This window comes from Balaenoptera physalus (genome assembly GCF_965194825.1).
Source record: "Balaenoptera physalus genome assembly, chromosome: 11".
Lineage (NCBI taxonomy): Eukaryota > Metazoa > Chordata > Mammalia > Artiodactyla > Balaenopteridae > Balaenoptera > Balaenoptera physalus.
In genome coordinates, this window is record NC_138896.1 from 104,003,318 (window position 1) to 104,024,123 (window position 20,806).

At 41.5% G+C, this 20,806-nt stretch overlaps 1 protein-coding gene and 1 long non-coding RNA gene across 2 annotated transcripts in view; one reads left to right on the forward strand and one right to left on the reverse strand.

The window, feature by feature from the left end:
- Nucleotides 1–96: 96 nt before the first annotated feature.
- SEC13 (SEC13 homolog, nuclear pore and COPII coat complex component) overlaps nt 97–20,806 on the reverse strand; it is a 50,766-nt gene continuing 30,056 nt past the window's right edge. Inside the window, 4 exon segments of the mRNA XM_082415775.1 lie at nt 97–555; nt 15,146–15,292; nt 16,298–16,421; nt 16,854–16,987. Coding sequence (XP_082271901.1) covers nt 442–555; nt 15,146–15,292; nt 16,298–16,421; nt 16,854–16,987 — 519 coding nt within the window. The 3' untranslated portion in view covers nt 97–441.
- On the forward strand, nt 498–8,701 carry LOC309639055. The gene is made up of 2 exons (XR_014251433.1): nt 498–585; nt 746–8,701. It is a non-coding gene; the product is annotated as an uncharacterized lncRNA (long non-coding RNA).

A 20,806-nucleotide genomic window follows, 5' to 3' on the forward strand; every position in this document is an offset into this window, starting at 1 on the left:
CATGGACCTGGGTCTTGGTAAATGCTGTTTTAGGACACTAACCAACAAGAGTTAAAACAAGCTTTGCAGGGAGGGGTTAGAAAAATGCAGGAAGAATTATAAGCAATACAAATTTATTTAATTACTTTGGAAACAGTCCCGCCCCAAATGATGCCTGAACCTAAAAGGTACACAAAAATGACCAACAATATCTTAAAATAATACAGCTGACAGTTAATTGTAGTTTTCCCCTCAGAACAAGTGTGTGTTCAGCTGGACAGTAAATTACAAACCATATCAAATCATGTTAAGGCAGATGATAAATCTGGTTGCGTTTGTTAACGACTGCCGGGAAAGTGATGTGTGGGAGCTGAGTGTTCTTCCTCCCAGCAGTTTGGTCAGTTGGCCCACGAAGGGGCAGTCCTGGACGCAGCCGGTAGAGACCAGGCCCTGCCTGTCTTGTCACTGCTCGTTCTGCTGACCCTCTGTGACGGAAGTGGACACAGAGCCCTGGCCCTTGTTGACATCACTGATGCACACCCATTGCCCGTCAACCGACTCCTTCCACAGGGTCACCTGCAAGCCAGCACACACATCCTGTTACAGGTATGTATCCCTGCCCTTACCTCCCTGGGCTCTCTAAAGAGGGTAAAGATCTCCAGCAAGAACTACAGCTCACAGTCTTGTGGGTAAAGAGAGCACTTACCTTGGCTTCCCCCACTGAAATCCCACCAAAATGGAAGTAAAGGAAAAAGTATCCACACAGAGTAAGAAAGAAAGGAGGAGTATGGAGAGTGATGTCATGAAGATGGTGACACAACTTGTTCCTGGCTTCACTTTCCCTCAAAAGAAGAACTAACAGCTATTCACAGAGACACACCACTGAACAAATCCTACAACACAGGAGTGAGGCTGAAGTGTCCTGCACTATGGACACTGAGACCGACTGCATTAGAAGGTAAGAGAAGGGGCCACATGTTGATCCCAGCATCCCTTCCAGGGGCTGGCACACTACCACGGGGAGGGGCCTCCCCTGAGGCTCTGGCCCCTCCAGTGAGAAAAGAGCCCCGGGTGACATCCAGCAACCTGTCCCCCCCTCCCACTGACTTGTGGTCATCACTTCGCAGGTGCTGATACTCTGGTTTTGCTCCACCAGGATCACAGCTGAATCTGTGAGGCCCAGCTGCTGAGAATTGGATTGTGACCAGAGAGGACTTCCAGCAACCAGCACTCAGATCTCTCTGCAGCCTGAGTCCCTACCTGCAGGGCCCAAGTGAGTTTGTTCTGACAGGGAAGCTGGGGCACAGGTAGGCTTCAGTCCAGACCACAAAGCATTAGTAACCTTAAAGCTGCTTCCTTGGAAAGCACACCAGTTCATAGCTGCACTTCCTACTGAATACAGCCTTCGGACTGCCCAACCAGCGAAGCCACATAGCCAGTCAACAATCCTGCTTAAGGTAACACGGGAATAGAAAGCACAGCCGGTGGCATTCACTGTCTGCATAGCAAATCTGGTGGCCTCACCTGACCAGGAATTCGGTGCACACTCTTGACTCTTCAGCTCCCCCCGAAATAAGCCATGCATTCTCTGGATCCCATCCTGCTGTGTGCTGCCAAGGCAAGGAAGGTAATTCTAGCCTCACCTACTGCTGAGTCAAGTAGCCAGTCCTGACTGTCTAGCAAGCCTGACCAGAGAATCCAGGCAGCTGTGAAGCTGATGCTCCAGCCTCACTGGTGCAGGGAAAGAAACCAGCTGTCCTATCTACCTGGTCTCAGCCAGTGGCATATTCAGAGTAGAAAAAAGTGCCTCAACCCAAAACAGAACTTAATAGCAGGTCCTTTCAACCTAAGAACACTAATAGGAGAGAAAGCCAGAAACCCAAATTGAGCTGACTAGTGAAGAACTGTATCTGCACACTTCCAGAGGTACAATGAATTCTTCGAAAAAGAATTCAAAACGGCCCACTGTCAAGAAGCCCACTTCCAATCTCTTGCATTCCTATAAACTAACAAACAGTGAAAAATCAGAAAGAGAAATTAAGGAAACACTCCCATTTACCACTCAAACAGAATAAAATACCCAGGAATAAACCTACCTAAGGAGGCAAAAGACTTGTATGCAGAAAACTATAAGACACTGATGAAAGAAATTAAAGATGATACCAACAGATGGAGAGGTATATACCCCGTTCTTCGATTAGAAGAATCAACATTGTAAAAATGACTATACTACCCAAAGCAATCTACAGATTCAGTGCAATCCCTATCAAAGTACCAGTGGCATTTTTCACAGAACTAGAACAAAAAACTTTGGAAACACAAAAGACCCCAAATAGCCAAAGCAATCTTGAGAAAGAAAAACAGCTGGAGGAATCAGGTTCCCCAACTTCAAAGTATACTACACAAAGCTACAGTAAGCAAGACAGTATGGTACTGGCACAAAAACAGAAATATAGATCAACTGTACAGGATAGAAAGCCCAGAGATAAACCCACGCACCCATGGTCAACTAATCTATGACAAAGGAGGCAAGACGATACAATGGAGAACACACAGCCTCTTCAATAAGTGGTGCTGGGAAAACTGGACAGCTATATGTAAAATAAGGAAATTAGAACACTCCCTAACAAACACCATACACAAAAATAAACTCAAAATGGATTAAAGACCTAAATGTAAGACCAGACACTATAAAACTCTTAGAAGAAAACATAGGAAGAACACTCTTTGACATAAATCACAGCAAGGTCTTTTTTGATCCACCTCCTAGAGTAATGGAAATAAAAACAAAAATAAACAATGGGACCTAATGAAACTTCAAAGCTTTTGCAAAGCAAAGGAAACTACAAACACCACCAAAAGACAACCCTCAGAATGGGAGAAAATATTTGCAAATGAAACAGACAAAAGATTAATCTCCAAAATATACATGCAGCTCAATATCAAGAAAACAACCTAATCCAAATATGGGTGCAAAATCTAAATACACATTTTTCCAAAGAAGACATACAGAATGCCAAAAAACAAAAGAATGCCAAAAAACAAAAGATGCTCAACATCACTAATCATTAGAGAAATCAAACCAAACTCCAACAAGGTATCACCTCACACCTGTCAGAATGGCCATCATCAAAGAGTCTGCAAACAATAAGTGCTGGAGAGTCCGAGGAGAAAAGGGAACCCTCCTACACCACTAGGGGTAATGTAAATTTGTAGAGCCACTATGGAGAACACTACAGAGGTTCCTTAAAACACCACAAATAGAGCTACCATATGATCCGGCAAGCCCAGTGCTGGGCACACATCCGCAGATAACCATACTTGGAAAGCCGACACTTGCACGTTCATTGACTGCAGCAAGACCTACAACAGCCAAGGTTTGGAAGCAACCACAATCTCCATCCACAGGCGAATGGAGAGAGAACATGTGGTACATATATACAATGGAATGAACACTCAGGCATAAAAAAAATGAAATAATGCTATTGGCAGCAAGGTGGACAGACCTAGAGGTTATACTAAGTGAAGCAAGTCAGACAGAGAAGAACAGATATCATATGATTTCACGAAGAGGTGGAATCTAAAAATTGATAGGCGTGAACTAATGTACAAAACAGAAACGGACTCACGGACATAGAAAAGGAACTTAGGGTTACCAAGGGGGAAAGCATGGGGGGAGGAACAAATGCTGTGGTTGGGATTAACCTGTACACACTAATATTTATAAAATGGATAATCAACAAGGACCTTCTGTGGAGCATAAGGAACTCTACTCAACAATCTGTCATAACCAATAAGGGAACAGAATCTGAGAACAGATCTATGTATCTGCATAACTGAAACACGTCACTGTACACCAGAAACAAAAACAACACTAAATTTACAACACTCCAAACTAAAATCAGAAGTAAAAATAAAATACAATAAAATCAAAAGAGAAAGAAATGCCTCCTCTATTCCGTGTTGGCTTAGGGAACCTGGGCTACTGTCACTCCCCTGGAGCCTGGGCAGCCAGTAACACAAGGCTAGAGTGTTCTGGGCCTGAGGGAGGATGTACCAGCAAATGAGCCCCCCTTGGACCTGGAGTGTCTGGTCCCCTGGGGATGTCACCACAATCTCCAGATCCAGGCAGACCCTCCTGCAGCTAAAGCCAACACTGTGCACCCAGAGGATGGTGGACCCTCTGGCCGGGAAGAGCTCTGAGTAGTCTCCTAGTCTCCATGTCTGCTGGTGGTGGCCTTCCCACCTTCAGCTGCCTTCATTAGGGTCACCCCACCCGTGTAGGACAGCACCCTCAGCACTGGGGTTTTGCAGGGGTTAGGACCTGTCTGGGAGGGGGGCAATGAAGTAATGAGATAAAAGCCCTTGGGTGTTTGTGCTGACACATTCCACTAATTCACAACCCAGGAACACGACTTCCCCTTAGGCTGTACATGCAGGTGTAACCAGAGTTGGGCATGAAGAAATCATGCCACCTTTTGGCCGTTTACAGTAACAACAACTTTAAAGCAGGTGCTCAGGGGAACTTCATATTCTCAAAGCCTGTGAGCCTGTAAAGACACCTGCCGTCACGAAATGCCCAGGAGCAGGTAATAGGAAAGGAATTCAAAACAGGGCCCAGTTTTAAGAGGCCAATTTCCAGAGGTACATTTTACTCATAGTGTTAAAAAGAGAGGCACATGAAAAGATGCTAAACATTCCTAAATATTAGAGAATTGGAAATCAAAACTGCAAGGAGGCATCACTTCACACCACTCAAAATGCCATGAACAAAAAGTGTACAAACAATAAATGTAGCAGAGGGCATGGAGGAAAGGGAGCCCGCCTATGTTTTTGGTGGGACTGCAGTCTGGTAATAACTACTATGGAGAAAAGAATGGCAGTTCCTCAAACAGTAAACACACAGCTACCATATGATTCGGCAGTCCCACTCCTTGCCACACACGTAGATAAAAGTATAACTGGAAAATGTACGTGCACCCCTATGTTCATAGCAGCACTATTTAGAATAGGCAAGACATGGAAACAACCTAAATGTCCACTGACAGAAGAATGGGTAAAGAATATGTGCTACATATATACAATGGAATCATTATTATTATAAAAAAGAATATAATGTCATTTCTAGCAACATGGGTGGACGTAGATATTATATCAAGTGATGTAAGTCATGATGAGAAAGACAAATACCATATGATATCACTTACATGTGAAACAAAATATGACACAAATTATCTATGAAACAGACTCCAAGACTTAGAGAACAGACTACTGGTTGCCAAGTTGGATGGGGGGTGTGAGAGGGATCCATTGGGAGTTTGGGATTAGGAAATGCTAAGTATTATATATAGAATGCACAAACAACAAGGTCCTACTGTATAGTACATGGCACTATATTCAATATCATGTGATAAACCAAAATGGAAAGGAATACGAAGAATATATATATATGTGTAACTGAATCACTTTGCTGTAAAGTAGAAGTTAATACAACATTGTAAATTATACTTCAATAAAACAAACTAAAACAAATTAAAAATAGAACTGCCATATGATCCAGCAATTCCACTTCTGGGTATAAATCCAAAGGAAATGAAACACTAACTTGAAGAGACATTTGACCCCCGAAGTTCATAACAGCAGTATTTACAATTAGCGATACATGGAAACAACCTAACTGACCATCAACAGAGGGGTGAATAATTAAGTTGTATTTATATATAAATATGCACACACACACACACACACACACACATAAAATGGAGTATTATTCAGCCATAGAAAGCAAAGAATATGTGATATTTGCGACAACATATATGGACCTTGAGGGCATTATGCTCAGTGAAATAAGTAAGACAGTGAAAGACAACTGCACTATCTTACTTGGATGTGTAATCTAAAAACAAAAAACCAAACTCATAGAAAAAGGTATCAGATTCATGATTATCAGAGGCAGTGTGTGGGGGAGGGGGAACAGGAGGAAGGTGGTCAAAACCCACAAACTTCCAGTTGCATGATAAATAAGTACTGGTATGTAATGTACAGCAATGATGACTACAGCTAACACTTACGTATAATACATATGAAAACTGTTGAGAGTAGATCCTAAGAGGTAACATCACAAGGAAAGTAATTTTTTCTCTCTTTATTATATGAGATGATGGATGGTAACTAAATTTATAGCGGTAATCATTTAACAGTACATGCACGTCAAAACCATTATGCTGTACACTGTTACCTTATACAGTGATGTATATCAATTATATCTCACTACAACTGGAAGAAAAGATTAAACAAAATGCATATGAGTAACAGTAACTGAGGGGCAATGCTGTGAATAATGATGTAACATGAAATATTGACAATAATGATAATGTAAACATGGATGCCATTTAACCAAATTGACAGAGCTCCAGTGAGAGGTTATGGGGTGTTAGTGGTTCTCAAAATGTGGTCTCAGGCCAGAGTGTGTGTAGCATCTGGGAACTTGTTAAAAATGCAAATTTTGGGGTCCCAGCCCAGATCCACTGGTTCAGAAGCTCTAGGGGTGGGGTGGGTAATCTGTTTTAACAAGTTTAGCAATGCTAAAGTTTGAGAATCGTGGTAGAGGAAGACAACAGATCAACAGGTATGTTATTTATACACTGAAGTAAACAGCAGAAGCAGCAGCTAAAAGTTGAAAAGGTTTGCCCCCGTACAGGGAAAATAAGACTGCATTAAAAAAAAAAATCATAGGGACTTCCCTGGTGGCGCAGTGGTTGGGAATCCACCTGCCAGTGCAGGGGACATGGGTTCGAGCCCTGGCCCGGGAGGATCCCACATGCTGCGGAGCAACTAAGCCCGTGCACCACAACTACTGAGCCTGTGCTCTAGAGCCCGGGAGCCACAACTACTGAGCCCACACGCCTAGAGCCCATGCTCCGCAACAAGAGAAGCCACCACAATAAGAAGCCCGCGCACCACAACGAAGACTAGCCCCCGCTGGCCGCAACTAGACAAAGCCCACACGCAGCAACGAAGACCCAAGGCAGCCAAAAAAAAAAAAAAAAAACAACACACAAAAAACCAAATAAAAACTATCTAAAGCTAGGTACATTAACTTGATAAAAAAATGATTCTAAGAACTGCTGCCTTAGGGATAGACTTTATTCACTAAGCATGCACTGTGTAGAATGCTCTGAAGTGAAAACATACCAAGTCCTTCAGCAAAGGAATGCTATAAAGACAGCAATAGCGCTGAGCTCTTTGTAGGAAACAGGCTTATAAGGAAGAGTAAGAAGCATAAAAGACAGCAGACCCCAAAACGTGGAACGTACAACCAGGTACTTGCCCACTGATTTGTAAACATGACTGAGGGCAGTCAGGGTACAATGGCCTGTCCTGGGTGCCACCAGACCTGGGTACTAGTCCTGATATTGGCACTCACTAGAAATAGGGTTACATTAGCTGTCCTTTGAGGGTCATTCCAGCTCAAATCCTATGGCTTTTAGATAGGGCCTGATGGATCTTTCTGGGACCACTGAACACAAAAGGGACCCTAGGCTGAGTAAAAGCTGTCTGCAGAGAGTCTTGAAGAGATATTACTTGTGTACCCATGTGCATTGCAGCATTATTCACAATAGCCAAAAGGTGAAAGCACCCCAGTGTCCATCAACAGAGAATGGATAAATAAAATGTGGCACAATGGAATATTATTCAGCCTTCAAAAGGAAGAAACTATGACATATGCTACAACATAGGTGATGTACAACACAGATGAAGACACTACGCTAAGTACAAATCAAAACTACAATGAGGTAGGTGTGAGGTACCACTTCACACCAATCAGAATGGCCACCATCAAAAAGGCTACAAATAACAAATGCTGGAGAGGGCATGGAGAGAAGGGAACACTCCTACACTGACAGTGGGAATGTAAACTGGTGCAGCCACTATGGAAAACAGTCTGGAGGTTCTCAAAAAACTAAAAACAGAGCTACCAATATGATCCAGCAATCTCACTCCTGGGCATATATCCAGAGAAAACTCTAATTCAGAAAGATACATGCCCCCCTGTGTTCACAGCAGCACTATTTACAACAGCTAAGAGTTGGAAACAACCTAAATGTCCAGTGACAGATGAATGGATAAAGAAGATGTGAAACATACATACAACGGAATATTACTCAGGCATAAAAAAGATTAATGCCATGTGCAGCAACATGGATGGACCTAGAGATTATCATATCAGGTGAAGTAAGTCAGAAAGAACGACAAATACCATATGATGTCGCTTATATGTGGAATCTAAAATATGACATGAACTTATCTACGAAAGAGACTCCGAGACATGGAGAACAGGCTTCTGATTGCCAAGGTGGATGGGGGGTGCAGGAAGGATGGATTGGGAGTTTGGGATTAGCAGATGCAAACTATTATATATAGAATGGATAAACAACAAGGTCCTACTATATAGCACAGGGAACTATTCAATATCCTGTAATAAATCATAATGGAAGGGAATATAAAAAAGAATGTGCATACACATAATTGAATCACTTTGCTGTACAGCAGAAATTAACACAACATTTTAAATCAACTATACTTCAATAAAAAAATAAAAAGACACTGCTGAGATTGGTTCAAGATGGCAGAGTACAGGGACATGCTCTCACTCCCAATAGCGAGAGCACCAGAGTCACGGCTGACTGCTGAACAGTCATCGACAAGAAGACACTGGAACTCACCAAAAAAGATACCCCCATGAAAAGACAAAGGAGAAGCCACAATGAGATGGTAGGAGGGGCGCAATCACAATAAAATCAAATCCCATAACTGCTGGGTGGTGACTCACAAACTGGAGGACACTTATACCACAGAAGTCCACGCACTGGAGGCAAGGTTCTGAGCCCCACGTCAGGCTTCCCAACCTGGATCTGGCAACAGGAGGAGAAATTCCTAGAGAATCAGAAGTTGAAGGCTACCGGGATTTGATTGCAGGACATCGACAGGACTGGGGGAAACAGAGACTCCACTCTTGGAGGGCACACACAAAGTAGTGTGCGCATCGGGACCCAGGGGAAGGAGCAGTGACCCCATAGGAGACTGAACCAGACCTACCAGCTAGTGTTGGAGGGTCTCCTGCAGAGGCAGGGGGTGGCTGTGTCTCACCGTGAGGACAAGGACACTGGCAGCAGAAGTTCTGGTAAGTGCTCCTTGGCGTGAGCCCTCCCAGAGTCCGCCATTAGCCCCACCAAAGAGCTGGATAGGCTCCAGTGCTGGGTCGCTTCAGGCCAAACAACCAACAGGGAGGGAAACCAGCCCCACCCATCAGCAGAAAGGTGGATTAAAGTTTTACTGAGCTCTGCCCACCAAAGCAACACCCAGCTCTACCCACCACCAGTCCCTCCCATCAGAAAGCTTGCCCAAGCCTCTCAGATAGCCTCATCCACCACAGGGCAGACAGCAGAAGCAAGAACTACAATTCTGCAGCCTGTGGAAGGAAAACCACATTCACAGAAAGATAGACAAAATGAAAAGGCAAAGGACTTTGTACCAGATGAAGGAACAAGATAAAACCCCAGAAAAACAACTAAATGAAGTGGAGACAGGCAACCTTGCAGAAAAAGAATTCAGAATAATGATAGTGAAGATGATCCAGGACCTCGGAATAAGAATGGAGGCAAAGATTGAGAAGATGCAAGAAATGTTTAACAAAGACCTAGAAGAATTAAAGAACAAAGAGATGAACAATACAATAACTGAAATGAAAAATACACTAGAAGGAATCAATAGCAGAATAATTGAGGCAGAAGAACGGATAAGTGACTTGGAAGACAGAATGGTGGAATTCACTGCTGCAGAACACACTAAAGAAAAAAAGAATGAAAAGAAATGAAGACAGCCTAAGAGACCTCTGGGACAACATTAAACGCAACAACATTTGCACTATAGGGGTCCCAGAAGGAGAAGAGAGAGAGAAAGGACCTGAGAAAATATTTGAAGAGACTATAGTCAAAAACTTCCCTAACATGAGAAAGGAAATAGCCACCCAAGTCCAGGAAGCGCAGAGAGTCCCAGGCAGGACAAACCCAAGGAGAAATATGCTGAGACACATAGTAATCAAATTGGCAAAAATTAAACACAAAGAAAAATTATTGAAAGCAGCAAGGGAAAAATGACAAATAACATGCAAGGGAACTCCCATAAGGTTAACAGCTGATTTCTTGGCAGAAACTCTACAAGCCAGAAGGGAGTGGCATGACATATTTAAAGTGATGAAAGGGAAGAACCTAAAACCAAGATTACTCTACCCGGCAAGGATCTCATTCAGATTCGATGGAGAAATCAAAAGCTTTACAGACAAGCAAAAGCTAAGAGAATTCAGCACCACCAAACCAGCTCTACAACAAATGCTAAAGGAATTTCTCTAAGTGGGAAACACAAGAGAAGAAAAGGACCTACAAAAAACCCCCACAACAATTAAGAAAATGGTAATAGGAACATACATATCGATAATTACCTTAAATGTGAATGGATTAAATGCTCCAACTAAAAGACACAGGCTCGCTGAATGGATACAAAAACAAGACCCATATATATGCTGTCACAAGAGACCCACTTCAGACCTAGGGACACATACACACTGAAAGTGAGGGGATGGAAAAAGATATTCCATGCAAATGGAAATCAAAAGAAAGCTGGAGCAGCAGTACTCATATCAGATAAAATAGACTTTAAAATAAAGAAAGTTACAAGAGACAAGGAAGGACACTACATCATGATCAAGGGATCAATCCAAGAAGAAGATATAACAATTATAAGTATATATGCACGCAACATAGGAGCACCTCAATACACAAGGCACTGATAACAGCTATAAAAGAGGAAATCGACAGTAACACAATAATAGTGGGGGATTTTAACACCTCACTTACACCAATGGACAGATGATCCAGACAGAAAATTAATATGGAAACACAAGCTTTAAATGACACAATAGACAAGATAGATTTAACTAATATTTATAGGACATTACAACCAAAAACAGCAGATTACACTTTCTTCTCAAGTGCGCACAGAACATTCTCCAGGATAGATCACATCTTGGGTTGCAAATCAAGCTTCAGTAAATTTAAGAAAATTGAAATCATATCAAGCATCTTTTCTGACCACAATGCTATGAGATTAGAAATCAGTTACAGAGAAAAAAACGTAAAAAACACAAACACATGGCTAAACAGTACGTTACTAAAAAACCGAGATCACTGAAGAAATCAAGGAGGAAGTCAAAAAATACCTAGAGACAAATGACAATGAACACACGATGATCCAAAACCTATGGGATGCAGCAAAAGCAGTTCTAAGAGGGAAGTTTATAGCTCTACAAGCCTACCTCAAGTAACAAGAAAAATCTCAAACAATCTAACGTTACACTTAATGGAACTAGAGAAAGAAGAACAAACAAAACCCAAAGTTAGCATAAGGAAAGAAATCATAAAGATCAGAGCAGAAGTAAATGAAATAGAAACAAAGAAAACAATAGCAAAGATCAATAAAACTAAAAGCTGGTTCCTTGAGAGGATAAACAAAATTGATAAACCATTAGCCAGACTCATCAAGAAAAAGAGGGAGAGGACTCAAATCAATAAAATTAGAAATGAAAAAGGAGAAGTTACAACAGACACTGCAGAAATACAAAGCATCCTAAGAGACTACTACAAGCAACTTTATGCCAATAAAATGGACAACCTGGAAGAAATGGACAAATTCTTAGAAAGGTATAACCTTCCAAGACTGAACCAGGAAGAAATAGAAAATATGAACAGACCAATCACAAGTAACGAAATTGAAACTGTGATTAAATATCTTCCAACAAACAAAAGTCCAGGACAGATGGCTTCACAGGTGAATTCTATCAAACATTTAGAGAAGAGCTAACACCCATCCTTCTCAAACTCTTCCAAAAAATTGCAGAGGAAGGAACACTCCCAAACTCATTCTATGAGGCCACCATCACCCAGATTCCAAAACTAGACTAAGATATTACAAAAAAAGAAAATTACAGACCAATATCACTGATGAATACAGATGCAAAAATCCTCAACAAAATACTCACAAACAGAATCCAACAACACATTAAAAGGATCATACGCCATGATCAAGTGGGATTTATCCCAGGGATGCAAGGATTCTTCAATATACACAAATCAATCAATGTGATATACCATATTAACAAATTGAAGAAGAAAAACCATATGATCATCTCAATAGATGCAGAAAAAGCTTTTGACAAAATTCAACACCCATTTATGATAAAAACTCTCCAGAAAGTGGGCACAGAGGTACCTACCTCAACATAATAAAGCCCATCTACGACAAACCCACAGCAAACATCATTCTCAATTGTGAGAAACTGAAAGCATTTCCTCTAAGATCAGGAACAAGACGAGCATGTCCACTCTCACCACTATTATTCAACATAGTTTTGGAAGTCCTAGCCACGGCAATCAGAGAAGAAAAAGAAATAAAAGGAATCCAAATTGGAAAAGAAGTAAAACTGTCACTGTTTGCAGATGACATGATACTATACATACAGAATCTTAAAGATGCCATCAGAAAACTACTAGAGCTAATCAATGAATTTGGTAAGGTTGCAGGACACAAAATTAATGCACAGAAATCTCTTGCATTCCTAGACACTAATGATGAAAAATCTGAAAGAGAAATTAGGGAAACACTCCCATTTACCATTGGAACAAAAAGAATAAAATACCGAGGAATAAACCTACCTAGGGAGACAAAAAACCTGTACTCAGAAAACTATAAGACACTGATGAAAGAAATTAAAGATGATACAAGCAGATGGAGAGATATACCCCATGTTCTTGGATTGGAAGGATCAATACTGTGAAAATGACTATACTACGCAAAGCAATCTACAGATTCAATGCAATTCCTATCAAATTACCAATGGCATTTTTTACAGAACTAGAACAAAAAATCTTAAAATTTGTATGGAGACACAACAGACCCTGAAATAGCCAAAGCAGTCTTGAGGGAAAAAAACGGAGCAGGAGGAATCAGGCTTCCTGACTTCAGACTATACTACAAAGCTACAGTAATCAAGGCAATATGGTACGGGCACAAGAACAGAAATACAGATCAATGGAACAGGATAGAAAGCCCAGAGATAAACCCACGCACCTATGGTCAACTAATGTATGACAAAGGAGGCAAGGATATGCAATGGAGAAAAGACAGTCTCTTCAATAAGTGGTCCTGGGAAAACTGGACAGCTACATGTAAAAGAATGATATTAGAACACTCCCTAACACCATACACAAAAATAAACTCAAAATGGATTAGAGACCTAAATGTAAGACCGGACACTTTAAAACTCTCAGAGGAAAACATAGGAAGAATGCTCTTTGACATAAATCACAGCAAGATCTTTTTGGATCCACCTCCTAGAGTAATGGAAGTAAAAACAAAAATAAACAAATGGGACCTAATGAAACTTAAAAGCTTTTGCACAGTAAAGGAAACTACAAACAAGATGAAAAGACAACCCTCAGAATGGGAGAGAATATTTGCAAAGGAATCAATGGACAAAGGATTAATCTCCAAAATATATAAACAGCTCATGCAGCTCAATATTAAAAAAACAAACAATCCAATCAAAAAATGGGCAGACCTAAATAGACATTTCTCTAAAGAAGACATAGAGATGGCTAAGAAGCACATGAAAAGCTGCTTAACATCACTAATAATTAGAGAAATGCAAATCAAAACTACAGTGAGGTATCACCTCACACCAGTGAGAATGGGCATCATCAGAAAATCTGGTGATTTTCAAACAACAAATGCTGGAGAGGGTGTGGAGAAAAGCGAACCCTCTTGCACTGTTGGTGGGAATGTAAATTGATATAGCCACTATGGAGAACAGTATGGAGGTTCCTTAAAAAACTAAAAATAGAATTACCATATGACCCAGCAATCCCACTACTGGCCATATACCTAGAGAAAACCATAATTCAAAAAGACACATGCACCCCAATGTTCATTTCAGCACTATTTACAATAGCTAGGACATGGAAGCAACCTAAATGCCCATCGACAGACGAATGGATAAAGAAGATGTGGTATATACATATACAATGGAATATTACTCAGCCATAAAAAGGGAACAAAATGGGGTCATTTGTAGAGACATGGATGGATCCAGAGACTGTCATACAGAGTGAAGTAAGTCAGAAAGAGAAAAACAAATATCATATATTAACGCATATATGTGGAACCTAGAAAAATGGTACAGATGAATGGGTCTGCAGGGCAGAAATTGAAACACAGATGTAGACAACAAACGTATGGACACCAAGAAGGGAATGCGGTGGGAGGTGGTGGTGGTGGTGTGATGAATTGGGAGAGTGGGATTGACATGTATACACTAGTATGTATAAAATGGATAACTAATGAGAACCTGCTGTATAAAAAAATAAATTAAAAAAAAAAAGACACTGTGCTAAGTGAAACAAGCCAGTCAGAAAAAACAAATTCCTTATAATTCTGCTTACAGGAGGTCCCTACAGTAGTCCATTCATAGAGACAGAGAGCAAAATGGGGGCTGCTAGGGGCTGGGGGAGGGGGAATGGGGAGGTGCTGTTTGAAGAGCACAGAATTTCAGTTTGGGATGAAGAGTTCTGGGTTGATGACAGTGATGACTGCAGAATAACGTGGATATATCAATACTTAACACTACAGAACTGTACACTTAAAAAAAAGTTAAGATGGTAAACTTTGTTATATGTATTTTACATATAACTAAACATTACCATGAAGATGATATTGTCAAATGGTCAGGGTGATGGACGGCCAGGGTGGTGGCTTTGGATTTACCTTGGGTCTGATTATTGGCTATGCCACCGAACAGCTTCACGACCCCTATGCAAGTCAAATCTCTGTCACCCTCTCCATCTGTATAAGGGGGATATACAACCCCTCGGGGTTGGGTGGGGGGGGGTCATAAGAATTAATGATGTAAATAAGAGACATGCTCAAAACAGTCTTCATTCAGGTTCCTCCCAACCCTGCCATTAGATGGAAGATTCAACTGTGCCCTCTACTGGACAAACTAAAGACAAACAGGGGCCTGTGTGCCATGTCATGGAAATAGGGTGTTATGTACCTTATTATCTCCGCCTGAGACAGCCAGGATGTTGGCTGTGATGGACCAGCTCACATGCCATACAACATCATTGAACTTGTGCAGCAGTTTGGGGGACCACGCATTGCCCGAGGCATCATCACAGGTCCAAATGAACACTCGACCATCCTGGGAAAAGACAGGCTAGAGTCAGGAGATGGGGGCAGCAATCCTGCCCTAGTGATATCCTCTCAATCTGGAGCTATATTGGACTTTTGCAGGAATAGGGTGGGGGATTCAGGGCAAAGCACAGCCAAGGACCTCCTCGGCGTTCACAGCTTTGAGGACTAATTTCCAGCCCAGCACCCTTGCTTTTATCCCTTTACCCCAGGAACACACTTCAAATTGGTCAGGAGTCTCCCAGGTTCCTTTCCTCATACTGGTTTCACTGTCCGCACTGCTAATTCTCAAATTTTCTCTGGGGCTTTCCTCATGTCTGCCAAGTCACTTCGTTGTTTTGGCTCCCTCTGGCGCTGTACTTTCTCAACTGAATGGGTATAGCTGTCTAAAAGCCAAGCTCAGAGAATGAGATGGGACCAAGAAACAAAACAAAACAAAACACACACACACACACACCCCAAACCAAACCGAACTAAAACAGAACAAACAGAATTACCTTTTACATCATTTAAGCCTGTTCTACTTGGTCCTCTCAAATTTAGGACCAAGTACAAGAGGCTCAAATGACGTAAAAGGCCAGGCTTAACTCTCATCTTGAGTGGTAGCATATAATTAAAGGCTTATCCTTGGTCTTACTTTTGTTATCTGTCTGGGAATAGTGAGTAGGTAGACGAGCCCAAGGTCTTACAATTTCCCATTGTTCCTGGTCCTTGCTTGGGAACACTTTCAGAATGATGCCTGGGTACCTCCATTCCCTATCCACAAAAGGGTCAGGAGGGGAAACTAGTCCTGAATTTGGTCTTGCTCTTGGCTCAGTGGAAGAAAGCCACTGTGGCTTCTGACCAAGGCTTCACTCGTGATGGCTGGGCTCCAGGTGCTCCCTTATTTACAATGGTCTACAGTTGCCTGTCTCTTGCCCTTCCCCTTGAAGGACTTCCCCCAGGGGAACTGTAAGGGCTGATGGGACTTCCTGAGATTAACTAACACAGGATGCTTGCACAGGTCTGAGCTGACCTGGGAGCAGCTGGCGATTGTGCTGGTGGGCAGGCCGATGGAGGGGGCCCAGGCCACATCTCGAACCCAGTCACTGTGTGCTTCCAACTTCTGCTCTTCCTTCCACTGGCCGTCCTCTTCCTCCCTAACAGGGGAGATGGTGGGGAGAATTCAGCAGGCAGCAGCCCAGGTGCCATTCCCACACCTCCATTCCTCCCCCACCCCACAGGCTCCACAGGGGTGGAGAAGCTATTCCACCTTTCTGATAAACATTTGTTGAACCTACAGAATTTTATTCAGTTCACCAGCTATGAAGAAGCCCTCCAGGAAATGCTCTGTTCCTCCACAGCCAGCAAGTCGGCTCTAGCAGTTGTGAATTAGGAAGAGTCCAAGCTCCTGAGTAAAGGGCAAGTTTTTTTTTTTTTTAAAAAAGGATGTCCTCTGAGAGATTGAAGACAGTATTCTATGGGCAGAAGGGAAAAAGACAGGTGATCCAGTTTCTGGTGAACTGAGGCTGAGTCATGGTAGGGTAGAAGGTGAGAAGTGTCCCCTTGAGAAGTTCACCAACCCCACTTACTTCCACAGTTTGATGAGGTTGTCACAACCGCCTGATGCAAACTTCTTGATGTAGTTGGGCTTCTGCCCAGATGGCTGGTCTATGAGGCTTCCAGGTACGACAGCAGGGGCCCAGCTGACGGCATTGCAGCCAATCTGTAAGGAGGGGGAAGGGGGACTTGTGGTGACTCTGCCCCTTTGCCTGGCAAAAGGATACTGCTTCTGCAGACCCAACACTGATGTTTATTCCCTCTCCAATTCTCAGGACTGGATTATGCAGGGTAGCTGTTTTAATGAACTAAGGATTAGCCACCCAGAACTCTTCTTCAAGGATTCCTAACAGTGCATGTATTTTTCAGCAACATGTATTTAAAGAAGGAATTAGGGAATCTCAGGAATTTAACAAACAGAACATTTTCCAAACATATGAAGGGAGGGCACAGATTCAGAAAACCACACAAAGTAAATATATGGATTAATGAATTACTCTAAAGCACTCTTGTAATCACTCCCAGGTCAAGAAATAAAACTACCATTTACCCAAGAAGCCCTATCATTTATGTCCTACCTGAATCATAGCCCCTCTGTTCCCCTGTAAGTAACCATTATTCTGATTTCTAATGTCTATTTTTTAGCTTTGTCACCCAAATGTGCATCCCTAGGCACTAGTTTAGTTTTGCCATTTAAAATTTTGTTTAAATTGCAATATTCTCTTTTTTATTGAAATACAGTTGATTTGCAATACCATGTTAGTTTCAGGTGTATAGCAAAGTAATTGAATTATACATATACATTCTTTTTCAGATTCTTGTCCATTATAGGTTATAACAAGATATTGAATAGAGTTCCCTGTGCTATACAGTAAATCCTTGTTGGTTATCTATTTTATATACAATAGTATGTGTCTGTTAATCCCAAACTCCTAATTTATCCTCCTCCCTTTCCCCTTTGGTAACCACAAGTTGTTTTCTTTTTTTTTTTTTTGGCCACGCCATGCGGCATGCAGGATCTTAGTTCCCTAACCAGGGATCGAACCTGTGCCCTCTGTATTGGGAGCACAGAGTCTTAACCACTGGACCACCAGGGAAGTCCCATAAATTTGTTTTCTATGTCTGTGAGTCTATTTCTGTTTTGTATCATTTTTTTAAGATTCCACATATAAGAGATATCATATGACATCTGTCTTTCTCTGTCTGACTTACTTCATTTGTATGATAATCTCTAGGTCCATCCATGTTGCTACAAATGGCATTATTTCGTTCTTTTAATGGCTGAGTAATAGTCCGTTGTAAATATGTACACCACATCTTCTTTACCCATTCATCTGTTGATGGACACTTAGGTTGTTTCCATGTCTTGGCTATTGTAAACAGTGCTGCTATGAACATTGCGGTGCATGTATGTTTTGGAATTAGAGTTTTCGTTTTGTCTGGATATCTGCCCAGTAGTGGGATTGCTGGGTCATATGGTTGCTCTATTTTTAGTTTTTTAAGGAATCTCCATACTGTTCTCCATAGTGGCTGCATCAATTTACGCTCCCACCAGCAGTGCAGGACGGTTCCCTTTTCTCCACACTCTCTCTCCATTTATTATTTGTAGACTTTTTGATGATGGTTATTCTGACCAGTGTGAGTAAACATTTTTTTGATGTTTCTTGCATCTTCTAATTTATAGATTCCCCTTCTGATCTTACTGGATCAGACTCAGGATTCTTCCCTTTGCCAAGACTACAGGTGGTGGTGTATTCCTTCATCAGGAGGCACATGATGTCAGACTGTCTCTCTTTTTATGTTATTATCACCTGTCAATAATTTATGCCTTTCTCAATTCACTGGGCATTACAAAATGGTGACACTGTCATTCTATTAATTTATTTGTCATTTATTACATGGAATACTCTAGACAGGGGCAATTTCACTCATTAATATTTGCTTCCCCAGGGGTACAGATCAGATAAGAAAGGCAAGATAAATGCTTGATTCTTTCTGAACTAGTTCCCTGTCATTCTCCAAAGATGACTGATTCTCTTTTAAATATCAGGATGAACTCATGGATTTAAGCATATTTGACGGGTTTCAGTTCACTGCCATTATTCTAATTTTTTACACTCAAACTGCCCATCTTTGGCAGTGTGAGCCTGTTCAAGTTGGCTCCTTTGACATAACCCTAGTATGTCAAAAAGTATGTCACTGATCATTTCTATCTGGTACGACAAGATGTTTGTATTTTTCCTGCCTGAGACCTGGGATCAGCCATTTCCTCAAGAGCTCTGGTTTCTTTTAGTGAGGAACTGTATTTAAAGTGTATTTCTGGTGCTAGGGATGTTCACTGGTACATAATTATTTATTTCATTTAACACATAGCAGAATAGTCTCAGAATAATATTGTCAATATGATTACTAATAACATTAAAAGAAGTGTTTGCAATGCTCTCCCCATCGCCCCCCTCCCCCGTTTTTTGGGGGGGTGTTTTCGTGTGAATGGTATCAGCTGCTTGTGCTGCACACCGTTTTTTTTAACAGTTGTACTCTATCTTAGCAGAGCACACGATCAGGACCTTGTTCAGTCTTAGTTCTTTACAATTAACTGTATATTTATATGGATGTCTTTCTAGTCATTTTTGTTGTCTAAAACTTATTCTTTAGTAGACACCTCAGGCAGGGCTCATGGAAACAATAGTCCTTGAGTTCTTGCATACTGGAAACAGTCTGCATTCATTACACTCCAAATTTTAAAGAAAGATCTAATTGACATTAACAGAACATAAAGTGCACAAGTTGATGAACTTTGACATCAGTATACTCTGTAAAACCATCACTACAATCAAGATAACAAATGAATCTCAAAGTGATGAAAGAAAAAAAAAACCTTCCAACCAAGAATACTCTACCTGGCAAAGTTACTGTTCAGAATTAAAGGAAAGATAGTTTTCCAGATAAGCAAAAGCTAAAGGAGTTCACCACCACTAAACTGGCCTTACAAGAAATGTTAAGGGGACTTCTTTAAGCTGAAAAGAAAGGGTGCTAATTAGTAACAAGAAAACATATGAAAGTATAAATCTTCCATATGTTTTATACTCATAAGGTAAATATATATTAAAGGCAGTGGATTAATTGCTTATGAAGCTATTATGAGGGTTAAAAAAAATGAAAACTGTAACTACAGTAATTAAAGATACACAAGATAAAAAGATGATAATGTGACATCAAAACATAAAAGGTGGGTGGGGGAGGGTAAAAATGTAGAGCTTTAGGGACTTCCCTAGTGGTACAGTGGGTAAGACTCTGCACTCCCAATGCAGGGGGCCCGGGTTTGTTCCCTGGTCAGGGAACTAGATCCCACATGCATGCCGCAACTAAGAGGTCCGCATGCTGCAACTAAGAGGTCCGCATGCTGCAACTAAGAGTCTGCATGCTACAACCAAGAAGTCTGCATGCCACAATGAAGACCTGGCATGATGAAAATAAATAAATAGGTAAATAAATAAATAAATAATAGCTACCTGGCTCTTTGGTGGTGCTAATGGAGGGCTCACGCCAGGGAGTACTTCCCAGAACTGCTGCCAGTGTCCTTGTACTCACAGTGAGCCAAAGCCACCCCCCGCCTCTGCAGGAGACCCTCCAACACTAGCAGATTCCATATATATGTGTTAGCATACGGGGCCCAATCACACTTGGGTAAGAACCACTTGGCCTATTTCACAGCTTCCATGGACCCCTGACTGCTGCTTGAGGAGAACTGCCCTGTGGATTTGACTGACCAACGACTGTGATATAAGCAGATGGACATTTAGATTAAGGTTTTTTTCTACTAAGAATATTCCCGACAGCCTCCCATCAAGCCTCTTAGATAGCCTCAACCACCAGAGAGCAGACAGCAGAAGCAAGAAAAACTACAATCCTGCAGCCTGTGGACCAAAAACCACATTCACAGAAAGATAGACAAGATGAAAAGGCAGAAGGCTATATACCAGAT